Source organism: Dicentrarchus labrax, unplaced genomic scaffold, assembly GCF_905237075.1.
Source record: "Dicentrarchus labrax unplaced genomic scaffold, dlabrax2021, whole genome shotgun sequence".
NCBI lineage: Eukaryota > Metazoa > Chordata > Actinopteri > Moronidae > Dicentrarchus > Dicentrarchus labrax.
Window position 1 is genome coordinate 5,294,783 of NW_026136719.1, and position 22,839 is coordinate 5,317,621.

At 40.3% G+C, this 22,839-nt stretch overlaps 1 protein-coding gene across 1 annotated transcript in view; it reads right to left on the reverse strand.

Annotated features, from left to right (window-relative positions):
• c1qtnf4 (C1q and TNF related 4) overlaps positions 1–22,839 on the reverse strand; it is a 30,728-nt gene that overhangs the window by 4,756 nt on the left and 3,133 nt on the right. The window contains exon 2 of the mRNA XM_051380212.1: positions 522–883. Coding sequence (XP_051236172.1) covers positions 522–878 — 357 coding nt within the window. The 5' untranslated portion in view covers positions 879–883. The remainder of the gene's footprint in view (positions 1–521; positions 884–22,839) is intronic.

The following is a 22,839-nucleotide window of genomic DNA, read 5'->3' on the forward strand; positions in this document are numbered from 1 at the left end:
TTGTAAACATTTCCTTAGAGGGAAAAATCCACCCTGAAACAGAATTCAGCCATTATCTGAACCAGAGGCTGATTTGACAGAGAAACCTGTCAAAAGATATTTAGAGAAATATGCTTATTCGCTTTCTCGCCAGGAGTTAGATGAGAAGCTCAGTACCACTGTCAGTGCATTAACTATGGAGCTGGAGCCAGGCAGAAGTTAGCTTAGCTCAGTGCAAAGACTGGAAGCAGGGGGAAATAGATAGTCTTGACTGTCCAAAGTTCAGAATTATACCTACCAGCATCTCTAAAGATAAAGAAAGATGAAAAATTTAATAAATTACTGGGTACTTGTTATTGTTGACAATAATAATAATAATAAGAAGAATATAGAAATCACCGCCAAACTAATAACTTATTTACCTACAAATGCTCTGATTGTCTTCGTTAGAGCTTCTACTAGGAGACAGCCATTCACACCCAAACTTATTGAATTTTTCACAAAATTAGATATGAGCGTTGATTCAGAGGTCTGAAACATACCTTCCTTTCCTCTCCAGCGTTTTCCTCATACACAATGGCCTGCACCTCGTTCCTGTTCTTCATCAGCATCACAGACAGGTCTTTGTGTGGAAACTTGCCCACTGTGAAGGAGAAGTAGTAGGCCCCGGGGATACGACAGCGCAGCAAACCAGCCTTGGGGTCAAAATCCCCTCCGATGTTGACGTAAACAGTGTCAAAGGTCACAGTCATCTTGGGCCCGCCTTCCATGCTGTTGGTGCGTGCAACAGAGAAAGCTGAGCGTAGCTCCACGTCATCCAGCAGACGGGCAAAACCCCATGCACCGCCAACATGGCTCAGGCACAGCAGGCCAATCAGCAGGCTTGCTGGGAGCATCATTGTATCTGCAGAAACATAAAAAATTTAGACATTTTTTATCACTTTTAGCTGCATGAAAATAAACCCACAGATCTTTAAATACTGCAAGATTTGGTTGCAGAGCCAGATTTCAGAAGATAGCTCAGTTCATCTGGCAAAAGAAACTAATGAGTAACGATGAAGCTGGGAAACCAGCGTGTATTGCTTCCTATTCTGTTGTTGTGGTCAGTTTCAACTCATCTCTCTTCTGGCTCTTCTCCTGATGCTCCTACAGGGAATCTAATAAATGTCACTGTTTAATTCAACAACATCAGTACCAAGATCTAATGGATGCCTGAGGACTGTGTTTGTTCATTTTGTTGCTCACTGATTGTAACTTTTGTAATAATATCTATAATAACTTTTTATTCATTTCCAGAATATATAATCTCTGTCTCATCACATAATTTCATACTTCACTGCTCATCTCTGGTCAGATCGGAGAATCTGTTTTATGCAGTTTTTCCTTTTGATTGTTTGTTTCCTAACAGGAGACTAAACATTGCTTTGGTGTGGATCATTTGAATGATCTGGCCTGAGTTTCTGTATCAATACCATTTTTACATTTTTGCCTTTAACAGTTTGACAGTAGAGACAGAGAGGAAAGAGTAAGGGGAATGACATGCAACAATGCATGAAACTGGAAAAAATGTGATTTAAATCAGGAATGATCTGATCAAAGAATATGTGAATAAAATTACAAATCTAGTATCACATTCAATACCAGCATCTGGCACTTGCCCAGTGCTACACACACATTTTAGTCTGTACCAAAAAAGTATTGAGGTTTGATACACAGCCGAGAAAAATGGCACATTTGAGAGAAATGTGGGCATCAGCATCAGACACAAGGTTCATCTGTCAGGTGAAAACACAAGTTTGAAGCATTTATGAGCACAAGTTTGGAGGTAAAACACTAAAACCTCACACGCAGACAGACAGATCTCACATAATGGAGAAGCATACATTTGCACATCACACAGACACAAAAACAATGTGCCCTAAGAGACAAAACACACACACACACATACAATCCCTGCGCTGTGTTTGAGTCTTTCAGGCAGATCGCTCACAGTTGAGGAGGTATTAATGTGTCTTTTATTAGCAGAGACAGGCGCTCTCATTGTCTCATTGTCCTCCACTAATGAACCAGCAGGAAGCAGACACACTCAGGTGGAGCTGTCAGCGCTACCAAAGCCCCGTTAAAACAAAAAGACACAGTGAATCATGTATAGAGCTACCAGAGCCCAGAGGAGCTGCCCCCATGGTCAGTGCAGTTTATCAACACATAACGATAATACAACTGAAATATATGACAGTATTTAGAGGACGAACTGAAGAAGAATGTAGTGTAAAGCAACTGGATGTGCTGTTTTAGTCTTGAAGGTATTTACTGTGAACCTCTTTGGATGCTTTCCACTTATTAAGTCTTCACTCGTCTGCCATCTAGCCTGCGATTCAGAAACTAACTGAGTGAGGTCTACCATCATCCAGGATGTTCCAATCACTTTAGTGTGTCTTAGAGGAGAGAGGATTCTCCACCGGAATGATAAACCACCGATATGTCCAACGCAGACGAGTTTTACCAGAAAACCTCCTCAAACAGCATGTGTTTAGTGATCAGTGGGCTGATCTGATGGGACAGTAGAAGGAGGAGACTGAAGGCTGCAACTACCTGTGAGGACAGCAATTACAGCACAAACTCTATAACATTATTCATATTTTTTCATAAAGTAAAAATTATTGGATGTGTGTCTAATTTCAATGATGAATAAATCATATAAAAACTTTTTCTTTATTACCCAAAAGGCTTTCCTTTTCTTTTCTCTTCCAAGTTCAGTTTTGCTCGTTCCTGGTCAAGTGAGGTCCAAATATGTATCGTCCATAGCCACACAGTCACTCGTTCAATAATAAAGGCCTCGGCATATAAGGACAGTACACTGTATCTGTAGCTGTTTACAAGCCAATTATAGATTTTATTCAAAGCATCAAGCTATTTTATTGCTCCCTCAAGTCTGCTTTCAGTAATTATCCAGGAATGAGAAAAAAATAAACAGTTATGGACAGGGAAAAAACAGTTCATGGTTACAATAAAGCAGCAGTAACTGTTAGTAGAAGTGAGCTGCAGTCTTTGGTGTTTAACCCCCCCCCCAAACTAACATCCAGTGAATGCAGCACAATGCAAAACAAAGTATGTCCTTCATTCATTGTCTATGAGACTCAAGTGATTTAGGATAGCAGATGATACATTGACTGGCACTGAAATATTTTTACTTTAAGCAAAACCAATCAACGAACTTCTGAAACCCTATGAAGACAAATGAAATGTCCTCAAAACTAAAATAAATATTTTTCTTTTCTTAGACATTATGTTAAAGGACCAGTGTGTAGGATTTAGTGGTATCTAGTGGCCAAATTGCAGATTGCAACAAACTGAAACTGCTCACCTCAATATATATACAATATAAAGTGTGTAGGAGGAAACTACTGTGGACGCAAAACTCGCAAAAAATAAGACAGGCTGTTCTGGGCTACTGTAGAAACCGTTCAACACATAGGACTCTGTGGAAGAGGATGATTCACTAATGAAAACCTATAAATATTATATTCCATTTATGCCAATAGAGCTTTCAACTGTTACACAGTGGACCTTAAAGATTCATGATCCTATACATTTTTATCATTTAGGTCGTGTTATCGGTTCGGGAACATTTCTGGAATTTACGTCTTCATGTTGCCTTTAGGACAATTTTTGGCAACAGGAATCATGCATGTGTGTCAGACTGTGCTATCTTGTGAGGAGTGATCATGTTATTTACTGTTACTGGTGTGAATCACTGCTTATCATGCCATGTTTGCCTCTGGTAGCCTCCTCTTCACCCCTGAATGAGTACATCAACACTGAATGATGAAACATCTCAGTCAGTGTGATGATATTGGCTGTGTTGTCTAATGTGTTGCATATTTTTTCTGTTTTGAATCAATTTTCACAGTCGCAATGCATCACTGCGAAGGCCTTGAAGTTATTTACTGTTAAAACTAAATGTTCTTCTTCTCGTATGTTTATACTAAATCGACCTCTTTAAATGGAAACTAATTATAGCGGTTAATTGTACTTAAGGCACTGAGGCACAACTGATCGTTTTTGTCTGATTACTTGTCCCGCTGCAGCAGAGGGAGAAATCCATTCTGCAAAAGCAAAAGATGCTGCAGTACCATCTCGCTGCATATATTATATGAATCTGAACACACAGTTTTTTTCTTACCGTAGCCTAAAGTCATAAAAAAAAAACACCTAAATTTACAATGCAGCAGTAAGGCTTGTTCGTATAATGGCAGCTTGCACTAAGAAATAGTGTTTGTTTGTCTGTGTAATGGCAGCAGTTTTAACTAGTCATGTCGACAGACTGTACTCCTTAGAGAGTGGGATGCTTCAGGTTCAAACAGCAATGAAAGAATAGATCAAACAAAACTCTTCCATAATGAGCACCCATGGGATTTAAGCACAGAGAGGAGTAACAGAACAGAGCTGAATAGAAAAGACTAAAGCAGAATTAGTCCATGCAAATATAAAAAGAACTCTGTTGTGCACTTTTTAAAATTCGACTTCCACACTTTCTCTTGTCTTCTTTTCAATGCACTGGGAGTGAATGAGTATGAGAGCTGTTTCTCTCCTTTTTTAGATTGTCACATTGGGACCAGGCAATAGCCTATTTGATTTAATTTTAGAACGACTTGCATACGTTTACATGGTATACATACGTTTTGTGTGTGATTGGGTTAGAGTAATCTCATTAACAACATTAGGATTAAGTGTTGAATTACATTGCTGGAATAATTAAAGGAATAAAGTAATTTTCATTATAGCCTACAATTGAGTTTAGCGTGTGCCGGTGTGGTGTGTCTGGTACTGACATGAGCTTCAGTAACTGGACACAATAATAAGATCTTACCTTTGTACTGTATTTTGATGATAATACTTTTGTACTGTTACTTAGGTAAAATTTTAAATGCAGGTCCTTTACTTGTATAGTAGTATTTCTACACTGTAGACCTGAGTACTTCTTCCACCACTGTGACAATGAAACTGTGGACCTTGCTCTCATTATCAATTGATTCCTACAAAATATTATTTACAAATATTTCTCTTTTGTATGAATAGCTCTATCATTGTGTTTTTGGATGATAAATATTCTGTGTTGTGTTTCTTCTAATATCCAAAGTGAATTCGAGTATTCAGTGAACACTCTTATATTCATGTGAGTCTTTCAGTGCAGCTGCACTCTTTCCTCTGAGCAGCTTCACTGGATCCTGCAAGTTAATTACCTGTACGAAAGCTGTTGATGACACTTCTTTCTAGAGGAGAGTATATTATAAATTCGTTTTTTCCCTCCAATGGTGCTACTCCCCGCTTGTTTGTGTGTGAACCAGTAACCTTACAGCAAATTATAGCTTATGCACACTTAATGTGACCACCAGCAGTTAATTATGATGGCCAAATGCCAACATAGAGATTGAAGGAAATCGTCATTTACGATACATAATAAGAGAGGAAGCAGATTATGTTAATGGATTTGTCTAATGCTGTGAATTATACTATTCTCCAAACATCCATCCATCCATCATCCAGTTTCTTACTGCGTATCTGGGTCAGAGCTACAGTCCCCACAAGATGAGCCTCCCAGCCCAGACTACTTTGCCCAGCAGCTTCCTCCAGGTGCTCCTGGGGGATTCCCAGAGGCATGAGCAGAATCTCTTCCCCCCCAGTGAGTCCTGGATCTGCTCCGGGGTCTGTCCACAGTTGGTCATACTATTTAAACCTTTAGACAATGGGAATCCGTGTCCTTTCTGCTGCCTCAGGATGGTGACATTATGGGTTTACTTTGATCTGCTGGAGTAAATAAATCCCTTTGTCATCCTCGTTCCACTTCTATACTGTATTTGTTTTTTCCTCATACGGTTTTCCATAGTAACAGTTTCAGAATAATTCTAGTTCTTTTTTTAAATCGGGCAGAGCTATACCAACAAAATTAATATAAGAAGAACAAGCTTTGTCTGCACACATCTCACAGACCTCAAAAGAGCTTTAATAACTAAAGACACCTGTTTGAATCTACTGGGCTTTTAGGAAAATGCATAAAACATCATTTTTTCCCAGGTGGTGAGGGCAGAGTTGCATTTGTTTTCCACTTGTGTCTTCCTTTTTCAGACTATTCAGTCATGCTCATGTGGTTCCACCAACAAGGCCTCCAAATTAAACAACAAACTCATTACTGCCTTTCAGAACGACACAGAGAAACGCTTTCCGATTCTCACGGAATACATCTGTGTTATGATGTGACAACACTTTAGGTTTAATTAGATTTAGGCACAGAGAAACACCATGGTTTGGGTTACAATTAGTAATTCATTAATGCATAGTTAGCATAGTTATGCATAGTGTGTAGAATTTAGCTGCTTCTAGTGTTATAGTTGCAGATAACAGATTACCTCCCACGCCTCATCCTCCTGTTCCAAGCGTGTAGGAGAAACTATGGTAGCTGTAAAACTGCCTAAAAGGCCCTAGCTGCAGCCAGTGTTTGGTTTGTCTGTTCTGGGCTACTATAGAAACATGGCGGTTCAACATGGCAGACTCCATGGAGGCGAACCCACTCCCTCAAATAAAAACGGCTCATTATAAGGTAACAAAAACTCAACTTCCATGTCTTTTGAAAGTTTAATATGATGAAATATGTACAAGCAATTCTATATTTTTGTACTATTGCACTCAGCAGCCTGGTTCTTGTACCAATACTGCTGCCTGTCAGTGATGCTGGTTTCCAGTGAGTAAGTAAACAAGCACACGGATAACAGTTGGCTGTGGGTTGCAAAACAAATATTAGGGAGTTTACAGTGAGACACTACTTGATCCAGCAGATCTGTGATACATGAACATCTCCCTAGGTCAATATAAATTTGCATAAAAAATCCCCCATATCACCATCACGTGGGTTGCAGTGAGGATTACTCGAACAAATTTGCTTCAGCAACCAGATGCCCAAACCACCTGGTTCTTCACAGTGTGGGGCAGCAGCACTTGGACGTAGACGTCCCTCCAGGTCTTTCAGCTCCTTACCTCCTCATGAAAAGTACCAATTAAGCAGAGAAACACTGATTTAGTTTATCGTATTGTGGCTGCTTGTTTCTGCTGCTTTCACTCGTTGCTGAGGGATTATAACTGAGAGACGGAAGGAAGATTTGTCTGTGAATCAAGAGCTTTGCATTTTGGCTCAGCTCTTGTACCACGACAAAAGTCTCATGACATGTCTAAAATGCTGTAGCATTTACAGTGGCAGCCAATCTCACAGTCCCTTTCATCACAGCTTAAAATGACTTGAATTCCTTTATCTGGAAAGCTGCTCAAATCTCACCTAGATGGGTCAACTTTTATCTGACGCAAGACTGTATTAAATTCATATTTAGCTGCAAACCTCTCTGATGGCGGTGGACTGACATTGCAGTCCCTTGAGCCACAACAGGCAGGCAACACTGGAGAGCAACGGCAGCAGAAATTGAGAGTGAAAACTGGTGTAGCTTCTAAAGAAATGATCTCGACATACACTGGGGACTTTTCAGTTTTAACTGACGAGCAAAACAAATATTTTTAATAATCCTTCCATCTGCCATCGATTTCAATACAGTCCAAGAGAATTGTCAATATTGGCTATTTCAGAAGAAAGATGACGACATCCTGAGGAACCATTTAAAGATGTTTGCTAACCTAAATCAGAGTGAATCCTTGCTCTCTGTTCCATTATGTGGTTTCAAACCATTTCATTTTGTTTTCTGCCAGTTTAACTTAAGCATGAAATGCTACGTTATCCTGGAAGATGAGGGGTAGCACGCCTCAGTGACCTCGGCTGCAGTGTTATCAAGCAGGCTCTAAACTTAGGGGTGGGGGGGTCACCCGAGGCAAACTGGTCTCAGGCGAGCAGTCACTGTCTACAGTACTGCTGAGTGATGCCTGAAGTAGCAGAATAGGCCCGCTGGTGTGTTCACTGCAGCCCTATTCTGTGAAGGGTGGAGGTGCAATGCCTGATGGGCAAAAGACAAGGCTGTCCAGTATCCCCAGGATGATTCTGCTGTGTGTGATTTACATCCAGTACCAGCGCAGGACGTAGCATGTCCTCTGTGTAGCAACTGTATTCGAATGGTTGCAGTCTGCAAATTTACCACAAGATGCAACTAAACCCTACACACTGATCCTTTAAAGGATACATTCTGGTATTTTTCAACCTGGTGTATTTTCCATAAATGTGGCTATTTTGACTTTGTGAGTCATGCTAACTTTACATGCCACCCTTGTTGCAGAGGGTGGATGAACATTATAAGAAGGTTAGGTCAGCTAGCAAGTTGATCTAGATGTAGATCCCATGTTGGAGGCTTAAGCTGATTATGTTGTTTTGTGCAAGTCCTTGTTTTCCTGAATCTCTACAGCGGTTGTGGCGAGTGCAAGTTAGCATTGGCTGTGGCTCACGTGGTAGAATGGGCATTGTCCATTAATCCCAGGATTGGTGGTTTAATCCTGTCCATGTCCATTATAGTCCTTGAGCAAGACAGTGAACCCTGAGTTTCTCCGATAGGGCAGGCCAGCGCCTTGAATGTCAGCTATGCTGCTATTGGTGAGTGAATGGGTGAATGAGGAAAAATTGTAAAGGGCTTTGTCCGTTAAGATTTAAAAGTGCTCTATAAATGTAGTCAATAGAGCCACAGTGGCCATATTTATGAAAAATGAACCAGGTTGAAAAATACCTGACTTTTCCATTGACCAAACCGTAGTTGTCTTGTGAATCCTCCAATATCGATGGTCTTGTCTGGCGATATGGGTTGATAACTTCCACAATGAAAAAGGATCTGGTCTCATATCTACAGCACATACCCTCCACAGCTGGGTAATTATTTCAGTCATCAAACACTGTCATCTGCTGTCTCTACTATCTACTAAATCTGTGTGACTGTGATTCTAACGGTGTTTGACATTCTGAGTCAGTCTGCTCAGGCTTAAAGGATTGATGTGCCCTTCTAAGAAAAAGACAGAGGGTGCAAGGGAGAGACGGAAGGACCATGTCTGAACACAACATCGGTTATTTGTGTGTTTTCAAGACAGCAGAACCCTGTCAGCTAAACCCCTTTTGTCTCCAAAAGGTCAGCCTATCAAGGATTTCACCAGCCTTATTTTTAGACTGACCTTCATGCATTTTTGAAATTATACAGTGAATTGGGAAAGTGTCTCACAGCCTCATGGACTGACGTTTTCAACCCCCGAAGCGCCATCTAACTTTTTAATTGAAACATGAAAAAAAAGCACTACATTTGCATATCAGGGTCATCGTCGTTGTGTCCGTGGTTGTGAACCAAACATCTAGCTGAACATCAGCAGGTTTATTACTTTACAGTATCGCCTCGCCATTAAATTAAGCACCGCCTCGCAGTATCAGTTGCATCTGTGCTTCTACTCCATCTGTCTCTCACAGGTTGTGGCTCTCCCAGAGATCTTTCCAATGTCTAAAAATAGAGGGAGGAGAAAGGCTGATTTCTCCTCCCTGGAGACAGATCAATAACTGATGATTGAGACGAGGATGAAAAGGAGGAGAGGAGGAGAGAGAGGAAATGGAAGGCGAAGATAGAGAAGGAGTAGATGATGAGAAGGGAAGCTGAACGAATGTGCAAAATTTCTTGTGAGCGTGGATTTAGAATAGAGGATGTGGGAAGTGTTACTGTTATTTGTGTATTTATGGGGGGGCTGGATATACAGTAAATGTGTGTGTGGCCTGTATAACTTTGCTGTGTGGGTGGTAAGGTGTGTGTTTGTGTAGTCCTAGCTGCGTAGGTTGCTGTTGCTGAAGAAATGTGTGAATTTGTTGTGTGTATATGCTAATTAAATGTGTTTATACATATGAATTGTGTATGTGTGTCCTGTATAATTTTGTGAAGCATAATGTGTGTGTGTGTGGATCGATTTTATTTGGGTGTATTCTGTTTTTTCCTGTGCTCGTGTGTGAGTACAGTATGTGTATATACATAGAATGTGTATTCAATCTTGTGTTGGGTGTGCGCCCGCATGACATGCACGTGTGACAATGCTTTTGTGGTTGTGCATATGAGTGTGTGTTTGTGTTTCTGTGTGTGTCAGTGAATCTCTCCTCCATGCTGAGCCATCTGCTCTAGGTGATAACAAACACATTAGCCCTCAGACTGAAGCAAAACAACCACTCTCCGAGTCTCACCGGCTGGCTGAGGATAACTAGTTTATATTACCTTTAAGTCTGCGCTGAGAACCTGTTAATATGTTTTCATATTTCCTCCTGCTGCAGTGCAGTGTCATCATCTAAATGTCTCAGGAGGTCATTTAATCCTCAACTGAGGGTTTCTGAATTTGTCTCACAGCCACTAAGATTGGAGTAAGAGGACGATTCCACTGTGACTGGAGTTTTCTGCTTATAGCTGCATCAACACTAAATCAGTTGACTTCATGTATGGTGCAGAGAGTTTGCTTGTAGGGTCAAACCCACTGAGAATTTTCACTGCAGCTTTATGGAGTCTCTTTTAGCTCATTGTTTTGGGTTTATGACACATTTGTGGTATGCCTCAGACTTATTAACCTCATTTCCAGCAGCAACAAGCTCTTGTCAACCCACTGTACTCTACCTACTTGAGCACCAAATTGCAGACTGTGAAGAAAGTAGAACGTCTAACAGCTAGAGCTACATATTTTTCTCATAGTAACAAAAGCAGAGCTAAAAGTAGAGTGTCCAGTATCCCCAGGATATGCAATCATATAGGGCAGACAAAACAGTTGATAATATTAATGTGGTTGCAAACAAATTAGCCAAAGCAACTTTATAACACAATAAAATGTCAGGGCTGTGCATTTATCAGTTTTTCTGTGATCAGTTTACTGTTAAACAACTAGCTGTCTCAGGTTAATGCCTTACTAACACAACCCTCCTAGATGTAACTGTCTCCTACTTTCTTATAGACTCTATGTGATTGTGAATGTAGGTAACTAGATGGCAACCTTCAACCTTAATTAAGTGTGTTTAGCTTTAGCTGCATTTGGTAAATTATTTTCTCACAATTTTATTTTATAAAATGAGATTGAAGACAAATCATGACTGAAAAAGGTTCTTCTGTTTCCTAGATAAAGATCTACAAAATATATTTTATATTCTATTTTCTATTATAAGAATCTAATCTTATTTCTGAGATCGGGTGTAAACTGTGTAAACAATGTCTATTTCCTTTTCTTTGTAAATGTGAAACTGAAGTCTTTGCGTCTTGAGACCACGATTGCTCCAACGATTCATTTCTAATATCACTAGTTTGAATCTTCACATATTTGTAGCACGATTTAACGCTGTTGCGATATATCGTTACATTCCTAGGTAGAAGACTTACATATAATCTTTAATCAATTTAGTCAGCTGGTGCTGTAATCTAGCGTGAATGTGGAGTCAATAACTTTAATTTGTTCTACAAATAGTATTGGTGTCACTCCTAAAAACCATATGGTTCAATTTCTATTGTAAGCTCTTTGCTCAAGCCAAAGGGAAATCAGTTCTTGGAGTAGCTGTTTCACTATCTGCGTGATCCAAGTGTAAATCCATCTCTTCTCTGCTTCCCTGAACAACCTCTCTCTGTCGTTCTCTCATACCCCCCACCTCTCCGTCTTTCTCTCTCTCTCATTAGATCAAAGCCACACAGAGAGAACTATTGTTCCGTTTTATAGTCGAGCACGGATGCCTGGCTGCACTGAAACCAAAATAACAAAGAAACGCTCATCACACATATGCATGGATGCACGCACACACACACACACACACACACACACACACACACACACACACACACACACACACACACACACACACAGGCACTAGTTATTGTTTTCATGCTCATTCATTTACATACAGCAAGGAAATTTCTGCTTGAATTACCGGCTCAGCATTTCGGGATATACGTTTATTTGCTTTCTTTCCAAGAGTTAGATCAGACAAATCTCGAGTCTCTCTACAAGTATGGAGCAAGAAGCAGGAGATAATTTGCATAGCCTAGCATAAATATTGGAGGCAAGGGGAAAAAGCTAGCTTCATTCTGGCTACCAACACATAAAGCTCTCTAATTAACACACTGTATCTTATCAGTTTAATTTGTACACATACAGAAACAGTTTGTGGTTTTAGTGGAGTGACTGTGAAGCTGAGGCTGAAATCACTCCCCTGTTTACTCATTCACTGCTCCCTGTGACAGACACTCAGTGGTTTGAGCTCACTGAATTGAGATTTTGGACACTTACAGATCATCACTGAGGTGTTTGGCACTAGGTGTAGAGTTGCACAATGGTAATGGTTTAGTTCTTGCATGTATTGTGTTAAATTCTCTGTGCAGTTTCTGTTGTGGTTTTGACTTTGCTGTAATCAGTGAAATGAGACACCTGTGCAGACAATGAAGGAGCAAGAAGTTAAAAGACAGGAAGAAGAAAGCAGAGCAAGGAAGAAGTGAGGAAGAAGTGGTTAAGAAACAGGGAAGAAGAAGGAAGACGGGGGTCTCAGGAGGGGGACGACGTTACGCCTGCTGTGGTTCAGGTGGGGATTGTGTGCTGTGGCCACTGACCGCTGTAACTTATATATCTCCAGCATTCCTAATTGTTGGTAGCTGTTCTTTTGAGCTTTGGACAGAGCCGGGCTCGCTGGTTCCTTTCTTTAAGCCAAACTAGTCTAAGAACATCCAGATCCATACTTATCGCACAAACATGAGATTAATATTGATTCTCTTATCTCACTCTAGGTAAGAAAGCACATTTTTACTTTTTCAGTTAATCAACAGTAAATCCATGACTATATATGTGAAATATGCTTAATTTCCCAAAAGGTTTAGTTAAAAAAAACACTTTGTGAGCTGTCATGTCCACATAAGATTCATCAAACTCATTCCTGTCACTGTGTTCAGGCTCAGAAACATGTACTGAAGGCATACATCCCCGTTTGTGTCCATGTTTACCCACACACACAAAGGATGAAACATCTCTTGCTTTATGAGTTCAGACAAACATCCATTGTTAAGCTCCAGCTCAAGGCCAACCGCCCCCCCTTCACCTCCTCACAACAAAAGCGGGGAGTGGTTGAGGCCGCTGCTTTCTCTTCTCCCACGGCCATCTGAGTAAAAGCGCCTTTGAAAATGACTTTTGTTAAAACTGCAGTAGCCTTGAAAGCCACACAGACACGAATTCGGTGAGAGCAGTTCCAAATCCTCGGCTTCTGCAGGAGAGAAGCTTGATCCTGATAAGGAAATAATCACTGCATTTGAAAACTTTGTCTTATCAAGGATGCTCATCACACTATATGAATGAGTAGCTGTTGTGCTTTACTCATGATAATGGTTTTCCATCTCTTTTCCAACAGGGGTATTAATGCAGATTAAAGCCAGTCTGTCAAACAGCATCAAACTGTGGTTTCAGGGAGTTATTTTATGATGAACTATCTACATTTTCTTTCCTGGAATGTACAGCACTGTCAGAGAGTATTAGCACAGTGATGATTTCATTGTGTTGTGAGGTTGAAATGCTGACTTTCACCTTGTGTTGACGTCCATATTGGCTGAGCAGTGTAGCACTTTTCCCTTTAAAGCGGTGATAGTTGATATCTTTATATTAACAAAGTGTCAAATGGGTTGCTGGATGTGATGAACCTAGAGAGAATTACCACCTGAATCTGCAGCTCCTCTTGGCTTTGCAGAGCTTTTTAGTGCGTTTCAGCTCCCACAATGGTTCACTCTCACTGCTCTCATAGCGTCATTTTCAGCTACAGCAGGCAGCTGTTTTCAGTAAAAAGCTCTAAAAACTGACTGTGACCTGACCTGCTCAGCAGCAAACAGCAGAAAGACACAAGCCGTGTTTCCATCAATGTATTTTGATGCACATTTTGAAGTATCACATAAGAATAGGTTGATGGAAGGCAAAAAAAACAACAACCCATTTTTATACTTGCTTGAGGTTGCTTTTTACCTTTTGTTAGTCTGACATAGAGAACATTTAACTAACACTGATGGATATTTCCGACAGTCTCCTCATTGCTCCCATGGCTCTATATTATATCCATGATGGCTCCACATGGATCTGATGTAACCTTCCTCACATTAATATATTAAACAAACCAAAAATCTCATATTTCCACCATATTTCTGCACTCTTATTGCAGGTTTTAGGAAAGAATGAGAAAGGGATACGGTTTCTACATGGTACATCAAAGTTGGACAAAATATAAAGTGGAAACAGAATAGCATGGTGAAAGTGAGGCTTATAGGTAACCAGTCTGAACGAGGATGGTGTCATTATGCTATAGCTATTATACTCTGCAGTCAACATTTACTCCATAATTACGTTTCCACTTTCAACCTGAAAGTCAGCCCTTGAACCACACCGCCATTGTTTTGTTCCAGGTACAATGTTCTGGAGTACATTACCAAAAGAAACACTGTGCGCTGCCCTTTCTCTCAACCTCGTTCCTCCACTCAGCCACCTACCTCTACGATGGTTTGTGATTATGTACTATTTCCAGCATTCAGGCCACTTGTTGTCTGACCTTGAGCCATATTATACAGTTAAAGTGAAACAGTTGTAACAACAGTAACAAGAGAGACAGAGAGAGTTTGCTGCCACGGGGGGCTAAACATCTTTTTGCTCTTCTTGTGGATTTCTATCTGTATGATTACTGAATGCAAAATGGTGCGGATGTTGTTTTAAGCTTCAAAGACAAAATATGTGCATGCATGTGCCTCATTTTGGCATTTGCATGAGTTAGAAAGTTACATTCAGTTTTTTTTTTTCTTTCTAACTTTGGTCTGATTTTTGTTTATCATCAGCAATCGCAACTAACCTGGTGACTACCGCGTTAGGACTTACTTGGAGGAGAAAATGAATGTAAACTGGATCATTCTTTTCCAGAGTGTCTGTTGTAAACATCCAGCACAGTTTACAGACAGACTATGATCCAACCTCGTCCTACTTTGCTTTTTCTTGCTAGAATGAAAAAACACATGGCTCTAGTGGTGGCAATGCTCGTGTGAAATATATCAACAGCTTTTGGAGAGATTGTCATGACATTTTGTACAAAAATGAATGGCCATCAGAAGATGAAGCATACTGACTTTGGTGAGCTCTTGACTTTTCCTCCAGTGCCTCCAGCAGGTCAAAGTTTTTACTTATCCAGAGTAATATGTCAACATTTTAGGGCTGTCCCCGACTAAAGATTTTCCTAGTCACTTATATTAGTCATTAGTTGTTAGTTCAAGCCATTTAGTTGTTAAACGTCTATGATATTAATTGAATTATTTAAATATATGTTTGAACAGCTGCCTGTTAAATCATAACTGTACATGTGGTAATGATTCTGAATCTTTCAGAACACACGGAAAGGGTGCTTACGACTTTCCACTCATGTATCCAAATGTATAATAATCCACAGGCGGTGAGAATGTGCGTACTGGTACACATCTTTCACACCACCCGTTCCCCACGTAGTGCTCTCAGTCTTACAGTGTGATGTGGCAAGTTGGCAAAAAAAGGAAAAATAAAAGTGTGAATTTAGGTGACACTTTACTTAGAGCTTTATTCTTTCACTACACTATTAGAGGCATCTGTAGTTAAAACAACCTTCACTAACAACTCTTAAATTATTTGTATCGAGTCACTGCAGTAGAATAATTATGATGATAATATTTATACAAATAGTCTTTTTCTCTACATGTATTAGACAAATTCCTTTCTTTCTTTCCTTCCAAAAACTTACTTGGCAATAAACCTGATTCTGATTCTGATTAGTGAGGAATAAGAATAACCTTCAGGTGTGAGTGACCAATTAACAGGTCGTTCAAGTGCCACCATATAAAGGCTGTAGCTGCGCGTAATCGGTGCACCAAATGATAGAATGGCTGCTTTGGTGCTGCTGGAAGATATTGATATTTCGCAATTAAGGTGCAAATGAGTATTTAGAGACCACTTTTTATTAATCTCCTCCAGGCTTGGAACTAACAGCGTTCACTGCCTCTGTTACCATCTGCCATTCACCTTGCTTCATTGTGTTGTTCATGCCAGAGCTTAGGGACACACCTTTTATTTTGTCAAGTTCAAATTTTGTAAAACATGGCTTCTTCTTTATTTGCTTCTTCGATGTTTCCATCATTTCTCCTCAAAACATATGTAAATGCCGATCCTTCATATGTAAATCAGGTAGTTGGGGATGTGTTTCAAGCCATTTATAGTCAATTGTGGGAATGGTCAGGAGGCTCGTGCAGGTGCGCACAATATCAGGATGATTGAGATGTATGAGGGAAAAACACAATGTACATGAGGTTTCATAAATCTCATGAATCTCATACATTATGTTATGATATTTCCTGTTTTGTGTGTAAACAGATTTCTACCCCTAAATTTACAGTTTTATGCATCCAGCCACTGGTCAGAGCCGCTGTAAATAAGCTGGCTTCGATGGTATCTATGGTTGAGGTCATGGTCACTAGGAGGCTGCTGAGCATGGCTCCGTTGCCCGCTCGCCCCACTCGGAGTATAGTGCTCATTCCAGTACTTCGAGGCTTGCAGTCCGGGTACATTTAGATAATTGGACCACTGGCTAGCTAGTGGCAGCTGCACGTACAGTTAGGAAATGCAGCAGTGCACTGGTAAGAGACTTGTTGTGTTACAAAAGAAAAAAGTCTGTGTTGCAACAATCTGCAGATACCTTTGTCCTGGTGAAAAGACGCAGTTCTTGATTGGAATTTGATGCTGTTTTTGTTTTTCTGCAACTACCCAGCTTATTAAAAGTGGCCTAACTAAGACTCTTCTTTTTGATAATTTAGTCTACTATTAGAGGACAGCCCTAATACATTTATAAATATTGATACAGCAGACATTTACGGTTCCCAGAGGATGAACTGGTTGTTAAGAAACCATGTAGTAAAAGTAAGCACTTTTAATGGACATATTTTGACGTTGCACAAAAGACCATAAGTACGGTGGCCCTGAGGTGCAAATCACAACGGCAAATCAGAAAACACAACACAAAAAGAGAAAACACAACGGCAAATCAGAAAACACAACGACATTAACCAAACTGGAAAATTAGGTACCCTCGGGCGACATGAGTCGTCGCTGATTGGACAAAAGAACTGGTCCGTCCTTTGAACCGGAAACACAACACCACCAGACCTATGCATTCAAGTTGCCAAATCTGAAAATTCAAACCACTAAATAAAGAAAATATTGTATTAATACATCCATGTTAATGTGGGATACCTAAGAGAGGTAGAAACAGGGGTTCCAATAGTCCATATCTATGTGTTTTCTGATTTGCCGTTGTGTTTTCTCTTTTTGTGTTGTGTTTTCTGATTTGCTGTTGTGATTTGCACCTCAGGGCCACCGTACATAAGGATTATGTTGTAGTCCGTTTGATGGCTGCAGCGCTCTCACTCTTTACTGGACCAAAACTCCATTAGTCACTGACACCAAAATACAGGAAAATAAGGTCCAGGTTGAAAAATACCTAATTTATCCTTTAAACCATCATCATTTACCACAGGTTGGATAAAAAAGTCGATATGGTTCAGTACATTGTGGAACTCACATAGTCAGCACACAACCCCCCCAGCAGACTTCAGTGCCCTTTCACATCTATCGAGCGTTGCCAGTTTGAAAAAGAATGAAAATCAATAGCTGTTTTACCTGGTTGTTTCAGTGCAGTGGGTGACTGATTCCAACTCAAAAACTTCCCTTATTAGAAAGTCAGCTCTTTCTTTCACTTCTTCCAATCAATTTCATGCAAAACACACTAAAAACTAATATTGCACGTGCTTGCCCTTAAATGCACAGAAAAAGAAAATCACAGCACAGGAAGGTTTCCATAATGATCAATACTGCCGTTCTGTTTTCCATGAAGGTTGGAGGGTGTGACTGATGTTCTGAAGCCGCCTCAGTTGGACTCCTACCTGCTGGGAGGGCAAAATCAAAGGACAGGCTTCTGAGGGAGGGTGGATGTAAAAGTTCACACCTCTGACTAGAAGTCAATATCAAAATGTGCACTTCGACTGAGGATGGACATCAAAGTGCTCAGTCTATTGTTATGATTATGCCAATTATCAGGATGTGCACTCTCAAAGAGGGGAAATAAAAGTGAAGATGCCTGAAATCACAGGACGTTCCTGAATGCTCTTTGGTGTTGATGGAGCAAAGAGTTCTATTGTGGAGAAATGTCTTTAGAGACTTTTGCATTGCACAGTTCATATAATCAGGTATGTGTGCAGACAAAAGCCCAGAGGAGTCTGAGATTCCTGGGCAAGAGAACTGACAACGAGCACCTGGAGTCTGAACTAAAATACCTTTTGTGGCCCCCAAAGTTTGCATTTATAAATATTTAATGCTTTTGCTTCACACTGCCTTGCTTTTTGAAGCCAGGCAGAACAGAACTTTCTTATAAAGACAGCAGTTGTAACGTTTCATCTGGGACAAATTGGAAAAATCTGGCTCTGCGTTTCCTGTGCTGACTAAAAATTGTAACCCTAAAATAGATTTCGAAAAGATGACTGGGATTTCAGGCAGGGACCTGTTTAGCATTAAATCGGAGCAGGTTCAATTTTGTATTCCCAGATTGCACTGCTCTAGACAAAGATATACAGACACCGTCCATGCCCTCTCTACCAACTAATACAATCAGCACATTGTTAGCTGTAAGAAGTGTCTGTTCCTCTGTCATGTGTTTCAAGTCTGAGTTCGCCCCTTCTGGGCTACTGTAGAAACATGGCGGTTCATGACATGGCAGCCTCTGTAGAAGAGGACAACACAAGACAAAGACAAACACAACAAGTCTTATTTTCAGGTGATTTACACACTAATGAAAAATACATAGCTATGAATATTATATTCCATTTATGACAATAGTTCCTCCGAAATGTTCCACTCTGGAGCTTCAGTTAATTTAAGATATTATGTCACCATGGTGCACAGTAACCCAAATTATTGAAATTCTTCATTAGGAACAACCCCTGAACAAAAATACTATATACACAATAACAGAAAACATTTAACAAAAATAAAAATAATGATTCAACCAAATGAAAAACAAACAACACACCTATGTTAACATGATTTGAGTTAATTTTAGAGTTTAAATGATCAATGTGTAGTGTAGAGATAATTAAATTACAGTCCAGGGATGCATGGATTGCACTCATATGGCACTTTTATTCAAAGCCTGTACCAATTCGCCCCCGCAAACGCACACTGATGTGAACAGAGCTACCGTCGGGATCAATTGCAGGTTTGGCATCCTGCTCGGACATCCTGCACAACCTGCTGAGCCACAACCACCGCAGCTGCCAGGATTATACGGAAAATGGAGGAACAAAATTGGCGGGTTTTGTTTCCTGCAGCAATAGACAAAAGAGCCTTATTATAAGCTAAAGTAGAGTTATTACTTCTATGTTCGCTGACCCTTTAACTATCCTTTACATCCAGTTCACCCTGTGACCTCTGGGGCTCGTATTTTGATTAGAAAGCACCAGTCTTGAACCGGTTTTGCAGAAATATAGATCCTAGAGTTATAACAGAATTAGAAAGATCTGCACCCAGCTAACACTGTCTATAAATATACAAGAGGCTTCTTTGATATTATTACACATTGTATATTTATAGCTTATAGGTTATCTTCAGCAACATACATTGTTTATTTATGGGGATGGAATTTACTGGCATGCATTAAGTAATATATTTAAAATGTAATGTGGATTCCCTCGTTTAATCCATATATTTAACACATGCTATTTCTCAATGTAAGGTAAACAAGTCATGTATGGTCATTACATTTAATTAAAGAAAATATCATGTATTGTAACATCCCTATATTCTAATTTACATATTTAAATGTATTGTATCATTGTTCTGTATTGCTTTGTGTTGCGAGCTATCTGTCTTGTTGTTCTGGTATTTTCTCATCATAAATGGTACAATCTCTCCCTGTTGCCTCCTCCTGCACCTCCTCATGTACAGTACCCTGCATTTTTCATACAAACACAGTGGGGGGGAGAATGTATTGGGTGGAGAACCTGAGTTTAAATCTGAAAAATAAACAATTTCACCCTCCCATCTTTTCTCATTATTACTGGATCGTCTTCTGATTGTGCTTTTTGATCCATGCCAGGTCTGACACCACCCTCCTCTGCTTCTCTTCCTCCTCCTCCCTCTACAAGTGCACAACGGAAAAAAGGGAAAAAGAGCAAGAGTGGCTAATAAGCACCCCTACCCCCACCTCCCTGGTACAAGCTGAAGATAGAGCGACCTGGTCACTTGGGACAGATATCAAAGAGAGTCAGGGGGGCTGTTATCTGGAGGTGCAGTGACAGACCCCTGCTGCTGCCGTCCCTCTCATTAGTCCTCCATCCTCCCTCCTTCCACTGCTTCTCATCCTCCCATCCTCAACACTTGTCACCGTGCTGTCAGCTGCCTGCTCAACTGTAGACACAGGACCAGCCTGGGGACCGGATGGAGGCATGGATGGAGAGAAAGATGGCGCAAAGGAATACAAAAGAAAGGTTTTGAGGTGTAAGCCAGGCTTGTCAGCCGAAGCAAACAACAGAAGAGATCCATTTCTATGAACTCTAATCCGTTCCTGTAAATGTCTTATTTCTCCTGCCACAGTCTGAGTACAAAGAAAACCTGGAGCAGAAAGACTCCTCTCTCAAGCCTGTCAATTCACCCGATACGACTGCAGAGAGACAGAGAGGGAAAAAGAAAAATAGAGAGGAAGGAAGAGAAACAGCTATGGCAGCAACCTGGTGTCTTGCCAGGAAACACGGCAGGGTTCGATCCACTAGTGACAGACGAGACACGAGCCAGGCGGCAGACTGGGACGGCTGAATGCAGCTCATTATATGTGTGATTATGAGGACCGAATACACAAATGTCAGTCATGTAAGGAGCTGGTTTGGGATTAAAATGTGAGTGTAAGGTTGCAGGAAAAAAGGTTGCAATGCAAGATTTAAACAGACGTCTATTAGTCAATTATCTTGGATTTCCTGGCCCGTTTCTGTATTTTTCTCTCTTACCACTGCAGCAGGACAAGTTTCTATGATCTAAAACATCACATCAGGTTTTGGTGTCAGTTCCTTGGAATCAAAGAGCCGCCATTTTACTTTTGCACTGATTTTCAACAATCATGCAAGGAGAAATCCATCAGGAGGAACAGAGACAGATTTTTCCACTTACTTAATGGTTAATCCAATTAATGCTTAAAAATAATCTGGTTTTATCCTTCTTACTCTTTTAATTTGATCCGCACTGTTTCAGTTTCTGTGATTAACTGGAGGTGTTCGGTTCATGATCCTCCAGATGAACTGAGTGTATTGTATTGTATAAGTGTCACTGACTGAATCCATAGCTTTTGCCTGGGACCAGCTTTGAACTAAATGGTACCATATCAGTATGCTAACATTTGCCTCACATTCTGTCTGAACACACCTTCACAAACAGCATTTAAAAAGGGATATTCTGATATATTCATTTGGGAAAACTTGGACAAAAAGCATATACCATAAAACCTCCGCTATAAGCAGAGTCCCAATTAGATGCAGGTCCTCTTTGCTAGCCTAGTGTGGATTTTATAGAAGTTCTTTGGATGTATAAAACCTCTTAAAACCCACGTGTCGCCCACTTAAGTTCTAAGCTCCACAATTCAAACAGTTCATTTTATTAGTATGAAATGATCAAATGTGTTGTAATGGATAATTGTTATTCAATACAAGCATAGAATAAACGTTATTTTTCCCGAGGGCATAGCTTATTTTCTATAACAGTAATATTGATACTGCCTGGTTTAGATAAACAGTTTGATAGTATTTCCCATGTTTGCTGAGCAAGAGTTTTGTGAAAAGGAATTAAACGTCTGCATATAGACGATGATTTCAGATGCTTGTCTCTTGAGTCAGGGTAAAGGTAAACAGAGAAATTAAGCCCCTGGATTGTGTCTCTGGGACAACTTGCAGGCTGACCGAACTAATCATCTGCTTGTGTGTCATGACAGCTAAGCATCTTCTTCTCACTTCCATGCTTTTAATATTGAGAGCTGCCACTCTGTCTCCAGAAAAAGCAACAAATTCTCACCCTCTCTCATTCAGCTGGAAATCATTCCAGGAAATTTAGGAAAGAGAAGTACGTAACTCCCACAGGGAAACATAGGGAAACTTTGAGCAGAAGAATCCATTGAAGGATTTTTTACATAAAGTTTTGGTTCTCGGAGGAAAGGGTTTGGTTCAGAGGAATAAACTGTGTGTGTATGTGAGTTTCAGGATGTTGCAGGAGACAGATAAGTGCAGCAACAGAGGGATTATCAGTTGATGACTCCCCGTAGAACTCAAAGACATCCTCCGCTGCAGTACTGTCATATTTCTCCGCTCGGGGCTTATTTTATGACTTGTTTGTAACAGACACTCACAATAATCCAAACCTGGAGGTGTGAAGTTAATGGTTAAAAATAGTCTGACTGCATCTCTCTTTCTTTAGTAGTTCTCACTTTGTTTTCACACAGCTGTGCTCATTGCTCCGCAACACACTCACCTGCAGTGGGTCAATAATCTCATGTGGTTGGTTGCATTCTGTTTCTTTGTCCTGTGTGGGATGCATCTTGTGGTTTCAAGACCGGCAAGCTCAGAACAAACAAACCTCTATCTGCTTTGAGTATTCTGGTTGCTTCTTGCAGAGGTGTATTCGACTGTATTTGGCTAAACTGCCTTTACAAATGGCCCACATTCAGTCTTACCGTTACAGCACCAGCCTGGTTCAGAAGGTTCAATGTCCAACAGAGTCTCATCAATACATCCTTGAAAATGTGACAAGGTATTCCTTGTGGCTGAGAAACTATTCTTA